Consider the following 7,809-nt stretch of genomic DNA (forward strand, 5'->3'; position numbering starts at 1 on the left):
ATTACAGGCACTGCTCTGATACCATGTAAAGAAACATAACTGGGTGATTAATAATTGTGAACATTTATACATGCAGGAGAGTAAAGGGGGAAGGTAGAAAGATGATCTCTGGAATCTACCGAAACCACCAGCTGTCCACAACAAACTAACCAATTCAATAAACAGAAAAAATATTGACCCTCCATTTTAGAGTTTTGATCTGGATGGTCCACCTGTCTGAGACCTTGCATCTTACTCTTAATTTTTTCAAGGCTCATGATTTTTCTGTCCCTCCTTGTTTACAGGATAGTTGCTGGATTGTTTATTTCTAGGAAAAGAAGTCTCTGTCCTTCCTCTAATGTCTATTACATTGAACAGACAGTAATTCCAATAGACAGCGGAGGAAGATAATACTCTGCAGTGGTTTTGGCTAACAAAAAGCAAGATCTCCCACAAATGGTGCGTTGATATATGTGGCAGGTTCAGATTGTTGATAGTTGTTATGGTCATCGGAGAAGTTGTCTCTATTATGAGGGCGACCTATTATAGCTCGAACAAGGACATTAGGATTGTGTGAGGTAGAGTAAAGATATTGGAAGCCATTGTTGCAATCAATGCAACCAGGGTGTGATTGAACTGATGGTAAAGATGAACCTCTGTGGTGGATATGCTGTTACCAAGTTCCAAAACCCACCATGTAGGACATCTTTCCTGGATTATCACCCAAGATGTAATCCACTTGCTTCTTTGCCTGTTTTACATGCTGCTCTGCTGTTACAGTTGAAGTCTCAGGTGACAAGTCTCCTATTTGTTTCAAGGTACTTGACATATATCAGCAGAAGGAAAGTCGCGGTTGTAACATACTGTAAGTTGCTCTCACTTGCCCTGTACTGAAGTCCTCCTGCGTATTTTTGCATAGAAATTAGCTCTACAAATTTAGATTACAAAGGAGAGATACAAAAAAGGGACTCCATATTACTTACCTGGGGTATATTGTGCATGGAAATGAGATGTTCCGGGGATCAAATATCGTATATAATAGAAATTAACTCTACAAATTTAGATTACAAAGGAGAGAGACAAAAAAGGGACTCCATATTACTTACCTGGGGTATATTGTGCATGGAAATGAGATGTTCCGGGGATCAAATATCGTATATAATTGTCTGAGTGTTGTTTGTATAGCTGAAATTCTTCTGTGTTTTTCTCTAAGAAGTCCTGTGGAAAAACAACAATTGTATAAGTACAACTCCTAGACCTTCCAATGCAGTAGAAGGAATTGAGATGAAAACCCTGGAAAGAAGAACCTTTCTACCAACTCTCTTGTCTTTTGCAACTGAAGTAGTCGTCGCCATCACTTGCTCCCATTATCCGGACATTAGATCAGATGTATGCTAGATAAGACATTCTGTGATGCCCAGTGAATCCAAGATGCTCGCCAAAGAAGTTCATCCTATTGGAAAATAAACCCAGATCAGTTATTGTTACTGATATTAAAAGGACCGTGAAATTAAAACCAGTAGTTTCTAAATATTACCTGGTAACCAGAGTAAGAGCAGTAAAATGGGCAGACTTCCGAGGGAGTCACTGTAAGAACCCCAATACCTATCTGCAAAATCAGATACCTGCAGCAGCACAGTTCATATCTAGCAATCAATTAAGGAGTTGAAGATGTGGAAAAAGAAAAACGGGAAAAATGCAGTTATGGGGATATCTATTTATGCATTCATGGCTGTTTCCAGTTATTTGGCAGAGTAGTATCCGAGTCTGAGTCTTTAAGCACAGTTATTTAAAATTATTATGAAGGTTCTTTTAAGAGGGAAGTACCCTTCAAACATTGTTAGGTGGTGATACATGTATATACATATAATAATTTTTCTATTTTCTAAAATATTATATAATCTATAATAATAAAATATATAAACATAAATATATTGATGGTAAGAAAACTAGTCCTTGAAGAAGCAAGCAACTACACCATGATTGTCTTCACTAAAAAAGCTTTTTGTCTCTGCTCAAGGAGTTCCCATGGGCTGCATACCAACTGAAGCCTCTTATTAAACTACACTGGTTTTGACCGTCACCAAACTTGAAAAAGTCAATTTTTCTTCACGGAAAAAAGTTTTAAAAGCATTATTTTATAATTACTTGAACTACATATATGTTGCTTTGCTATTAAAAAAAATCAAATAGCAGAATGATTATTGTATCAAAATCCAGAATCAAACTATACAATAGAAGTCACTGTCATCACCTGCATCTCTTCTCTGTTTCATCCTTTGCTGTGCTCTAATCTTCTTCATCATCATCTATCAACACTCCATCAACATCATCACGCCGTTGCGTTTCCATCATCACGCTTCAGCTGTTCCATTTTCTTTTCCTTTCTTTCTCTCTTCTCTGTCGTCGCTGATGCCTGGAGACGACAAAAATATTTTCTCCAAAATGGTAACCCTTTAGAGAAGAACAAGGAGCTGTTGAGTTCATTATTTTGGGCAGAATTGATTTTTGAATTATATAAGATTTGGGCTTTAACACTAATTTGGATTGGGGACTTTCAGTTTTGGTTCTAAAAGAAGGTAGTTTAGATTTAGGTTTCTTAGTTGGACTGTATTTAAATTTAGATAGCAAAATTCAAAAAATGATCAAATCCAAGAATTGAAGGAATTGGATTCCTAATAAGTTAAGTGAATCCATAAAATTAATAAAGTAATTTTTATGAAATTGTTAATGAAATTATGTACAATGTTAAATCAATAATTATTTATTAAAAAATAATTTCTCTTGTAAAGTAAAGATGTCTAAGATAATATGATATCCTTTTTAACTTACCCAAGTATTAGGAATCGACTCAAGTTTTATGGGAACAAAGTAAACTGAGCAAATTAATAACTGTACATACATATTATATATATATATATATGTATATATATATTTAATTTCCCTCCCTTAAATACATGTCAGATATCTTGTCTACTAAAGTTTTGTAAAGTAAAACACAGAAATGATGACTGTTTTTGTTGTGTTGAAAGAATATCAAATTGTAGTGCGGCAGGAAGAATATGATTCAAGGCTGCAGTTTAGGGCAGACACTGGAGCTAGGATTAGATACAGAGCCTGGAGAAAAATGTTAAAGAGTCAAATACTGTCTGCAAAAAAAATCTTTAAACATATTCAAAATGAATTTAAATGACTTACATATGTCCGTAAGACAAGGCTGTTTAGATAAAGGGTCCTCCTCGAATGCAGGTGGAACTTGTCCATATATCATTTCGCAGCTCATATCCTCAAAATCTAAAGATTGAACAGATGATTTAATTGGAAACAAGTAAGAATACAATAGGAAACTATATATAATAATTCATAATTTGTAGAGAAAAACAAGCTCACTTGGAATCATAGTTAGTGGAAGCCCAAACTCATTTGTAAAGAAATCTTGGGTGGGAATTTTGCACATGTTCACACACATCCCAACACAGCCACTGTTCTCTAAGTACCTTCGATTGGAAAAGCAAAATAATCAATTATCTGAAATAATCATTTTTGATTGGAATCAAGAAAAATGGTTTCTTCAAAATAATTGTTAATTACATTTCTACCTGCACTTCTTTATATGAACACCACTTCTTTGCTTCACACCATCTACATCCACCTCGATGACCTACAAGATTATGGTTGTGTACAAATCAATCTTGGTATATGATGTAGAATTTTTTTATCCAAGGTTATGCAGATTTTTCGATCATTTGAACACATCTTCTAGCAAATTTCTCACAAATAGGCGTTCGGATTAGATTTACCTACTTATTTTCTCAATATATTAAATGAAAGAGACTAATTTAAACAATATCTTAAGATGTCTAGGATAATGAAAAGTAATATAGAAAATTTTTCTAAAGAAATTCATGCACTAAATTCCATTTGTATGATAATCTTAAGGTGGAAAACCTAGGGAAACAGCATATCCGAAGTCAGAAATTTTACCTCAGATGGGCCAACTAACCATTGGAAGAAGGGGACTGTCAACGCAGCATTGAACTCTGCGGCCCACCTGGTGGGCGGAAACAATTTCCTAAACTGCACCCAGAAAAATTAGATAATGAAAATGAAGAAAACCAAAGGAAGAAATGGACCCAAGTAGAGAAATTGATGAATCGACCTGAGCAGGCGCACCTGGGGGGAGCATTGACAAGAGAACTTCTCGAACAACTTGCTGCTGCTGCAACCGAGACCTTCCTTGCATCACTCTTCTTGACACATCAACGAAACTCTCATAATCATAATCCAACCAACCCGTCTTCTTCCCAGAACCATTATTAGGAGAAGCTGCGAATTTCTCCATCTTGCGCGCAAATAGAGTCATGAATGCCTTCTCTAACGGCCCATCAACGTATTTGGTCTTCTTCCCCAAAGGGGCTGGCTCTCCTGTCGGCTCTGCAATCCGGCATCTTACAAGCGGGATTCGCCTCTGTACTGAAACCTGTCTTGCCGGTGGAAACGAGACAACTTGGAGGCTAACTGCCACCATGAATTTGCAAGATAGTACTTTACCAGTGAGTTCTTTAATTTTCTGGGTAAGATTACTCAAGTAGAGAAGTTATCAATGGGGAGGATTTTTATTTTTTTAATTTCATTATGTGGTGATCAGAAGTTGAGCAATATATAGTTTGTTTTTGGCGGGGCCAGGATCTCTATACCTGAACCTGTGATTCGAAAGATGCCACGTTTAATTGGGGAAGATGATAAGCATTTGTCTGGAGTAGGAAGTAGAAGCTGAAATAATTTCCATGAATTTACAAGGAAGCTTTTGTACTGACCAGAAGCATTTTTATGGTGATGATCTATTTGGTTCATATATTAAGCTACGCCAAATATTCATGTTCTTTTGTGTTCATCCAAGGTGTTAGTTGAATTTTTTTTAAGTGAAAAAAATTTAAATTTGTACTAACTTAGAAATTAACAACTTAACTCTTCGTTGGCAAAATGTTGATGGGTAAGTTTATTGTATGAACTTCAGCTTTAATAGAAAATTCTCAAGCCACTGATATTTTATAAAAAATATGCTTTATTTTATACAATATAAAATTATACTAGCGAGCTAGTTTAAATGTTTTAATTAAAAAAAATAAAGTGATTAATATAATACAATTGTAAAAATAAAATAAAATCTTTGTTGATGGTTATCAAAATTATGTTCTAAATAAATGTGAAAGATATTCTAATATTAAAGGTAGTAAATAATATATGTCATTTTAAAATAATTAATACAAATTTATTGGTAAGATGATATCCTTTAGATAGAAAGTTCAATTAAAGTGTGATGAATTGAATTAGACATAATTTGACTAAGTGGAGATGTTAACAATTGAGAGAGGAGTTGGTTTATTTACTATAGTTTGTGAAATAAACAATTGCTAATCTTGAGTTTTATCTCATGGGAAATCTTTGAATCTCAAGTTGATAAAGTAAAAGAGTAAGTAAGCTCAAAGAGGAAATGAGAGATCTCATTATAAAAAATATGAAAACTAAGACAAAATTGGTAATCTTATGAGACAATGAGCACTCAAATTTCAATCCAGACTAAAAGATCATATTTTAAACTAAACTAGTTGAACTATTAACGAATATTTTGTGTAGGTTGCATATGTGGTGGTAGACAACCATGACAATAGACCAAGGCTAAAGTTGCCGAGAATGATATAATTGGACCTCTTATTAACCTTAATCTTGAAGTTTTCGTGTTAAAATTGAAGTGCATGAAGATAATGATATTGGAGAGAATGAAGAAATAAAATTCATTTATGAATCTAAAATCACTGCAATAAATAAAGAATTCATAGAAAGCCAAAATGAAAGCGATAATACAATAATTTAAATAGTAACACATATATGAAATATGAGAAAGACAAATATTAAATAATATTTTTACGTTGTTATGAAAGGTTATGCATTTAATCTCAATGACAAAAATAATTTCTACAATTAGAGATGATGTATTTAATTTATTTATTACTTAGTCAAGAAAGTGGTTGATAGATCTAGGTCAAATAGGTGGACTCCAACTAGGGTCATGGGTCTTTTTATTCATTCATAAATGCCCTATTGCCATGGGCTCTAGTGTTGTGTCGTCTCTTTAGGGGAATATACCAAGTGGGTTGTTTTCCCATCTTCGACCGACAAAGTAGTTAAGGTTGTTTACTGCCCCTAATTGACTCATATTTTCTGTAACGACCCCGTAAATTTAAGTGAAGACGTATGTATTAAAAATTTTAAATGCGGAAGTGAAATAAAAATTCTGATTAATATCCCTTACACAATAACCAAAAACGTATTCAACATATGAAAGAATAAGCTAATTAAAAAAAATACTCGAAATAAAAACTATAAATAGAACTATAAAGTCTTTAGACATTTAACTCGCCGTCTTCCTGCGGAACGGGCTCGGGAACCACGTCTTCTTGATCTGAAATGGTTAAGTAAGGAATGAGCAACACTAGCCTAGTAAAGACATCACACTATCTCACTGCCACAGCAGTAAAGATTGGTAGAAAACAAAAAGACCAATGGAGCATAATTTATAACAAACTCATTTATTAATAATAAAAATCTTTACTGTCCACTTACCTCGGTGAGATTTGTTAAAATAACATATGAAAATAATAGCATTATAACCATCATAAAATCATATACACTTTGTAACATAACACATGTCATACTTTTGCACTTCAATAATCAGACAACAAATTTCCTCTTTTACCAGCCTACTAGTATCCATGGGGATCCATAGGGGGTCATCGATATACGTGAACCATTAACATTAATAACCTGATTTCAGGGCCGTCTCCATACCCCGTTCGGTATGGGTGCCAAAAACATAAGCCTCAATACCCCGTCCGGTATGAGGGTGAAACGGGCCGCCCCCATACCCCGTCCGGTATGAGCGCCAAAACACATAAGGTCTCCATACCCCGTCCGATATGAGAGACCACGTTCCTGGTAGGGTTTCTTACGGACCCGGTCCGTCCACCATCTCCCAGGATATCTAGTCAGACTGTTCACATTATCCATTTATCAATTCACATAACCTTTTTTCCATTTTTCTTGGTCTCAATTATCTAATCATACACAAACACGTAAACCAATAATAAACACCAAACAAAACAACACATCGGGTTGACCATAATTCAAACCATAATAAAAGAAACCATGATTCATGCATACGTAACCATAAAATAAACACATAAGATACCATACTGCATTTAAAACTAAAAAATAAATCAAACAACAACTGAAAGAAAATACATTAGATTCGGGCTCCATTAGTAACCTTAATTAATTATACACATGTATTAATTCATGAAATGCTGTTTTATTATTTATTGCGCTTTAATACCGTGATAGGAAATAGGGTGAGAAATTCTTACTTGTTTCGGGGTCTGAAATTGGCTCTATAATGCACCTACAGGCTGTCCCTAAATTCCCTAAATTTTTCCTGGGAAACTGAAATGCACTACCGGTACCTGCACGTGCCCCAAAAAACCCAAAATCAGACCTAGGGCCCTTTTTCGGCCAATATCAGAATTCTGTCACGGCGGCTCCGCCGTGCTCCAGCGACCCACCGCCGCCCGAGGCGGCGATCCGCCTCGGGTTGACCGTTTTCGGTCGAATTTAGCTAATCTTACATTGGTTCATGCGTTAAAACAACCCTAGGGCCCTCGGTGGGCTAAAAAATCACAAAAAATCGAGACTTACCGGCAGCAGAGCTCTCGGGTGCGGCGGCTTCTTCGGCGCGAGTCGCGGTTTGATGTTTTGCTCCGGTCAACATGTAGA

General features: G+C 35.3%; 2 protein-coding genes across 2 annotated transcripts; both read right to left on the minus strand.

Moving 5' to 3' along the window:
- Positions 1-26: 26 nt before the first annotated feature.
- On the minus strand, positions 27-4,629 carry LOC110820073 (beta-carotene isomerase D27). Its single transcript, XM_022049448.2, has 10 exons — positions 4,139-4,629; positions 3,964-4,056; positions 3,579-3,640; positions 3,370-3,476; positions 3,178-3,273; positions 2,234-3,096; positions 1,517-1,604; positions 1,295-1,432; positions 1,086-1,197; positions 27-880 (listed from the first exon to the last, which is right to left on the minus strand). Exons 1-6 carry the CDS (start codon positions 4,505-4,507, stop codon positions 3,047-3,049), a joined length of 777 nt encoding a protein of 258 aa, XP_021905140.1. The 5' UTR covers positions 4,508-4,629; the 3' UTR covers positions 27-880; positions 1,086-1,197; positions 1,295-1,432; positions 1,517-1,604; positions 2,234-3,046.
- On the minus strand, positions 410-1,334 carry LOC148266324 (endoglucanase 2-like). Its single transcript, XM_088219079.1, has 4 exons — positions 1,287-1,334; positions 1,086-1,197; positions 731-783; positions 410-649 (listed from the first exon to the last, which is right to left on the minus strand). The coding sequence occupies exons 1-4, from the start codon at positions 1,332-1,334 to the stop codon at positions 410-412; spliced, it is 453 nt and encodes a 150-aa protein (XP_088075205.1).
- Positions 4,630-7,809: the final 3,180 nt, after the last annotated feature.

This window comes from Carica papaya, chromosome 4 (assembly GCF_054855325.1).
Source record: "Carica papaya isolate Zhongbai chromosome 4, ASM5485532v1, whole genome shotgun sequence".
Classification (NCBI taxonomy): Eukaryota; Viridiplantae; Streptophyta; class Magnoliopsida; order Brassicales; family Caricaceae; genus Carica; species Carica papaya.

Coding starts and splice junctions, on each gene's coding strand:
- LOC148266324 (XM_088219079.1), bottom strand. CDS start 1,334: ATGGCGACGACTACTTCAGTTGCAAAAGACAAGAGAGTTGGTAGAAAG. Junction 1,198..1,286: donor ACAAGAGAGTTGGTAGAAAG/GTTCTTCTTTCC, acceptor GTTTTTCCACAG/GACTTCTTAGAGAAAAACAC. Junction 650..730: donor CAGAGCAGCATGTAAAACAG/GCAAAGAAGCAA, acceptor ACTTGGTAACAG/CATATCCACCACAGAGGTTC.
- LOC110820073 (XM_022049448.2), bottom strand. CDS start 4,507: ATGGTGGCAGTTAGCCTCCAAGTTGTCTCGTTTCCACCGGCAAGACAG. Junction 4,057..4,138: donor CCCCAGGTGCGCCTGCTCAG/GTCGATTCATCA, acceptor TTCTGGGTGCAG/TTTAGGAAATTGTTTCCGCC. Junction 3,477..3,578: donor GTTCATATAAAGAAGTGCAG/GTAGAAATGTAA, acceptor TTCCAATCGAAG/GTACTTAGAGAACAGTGGCT.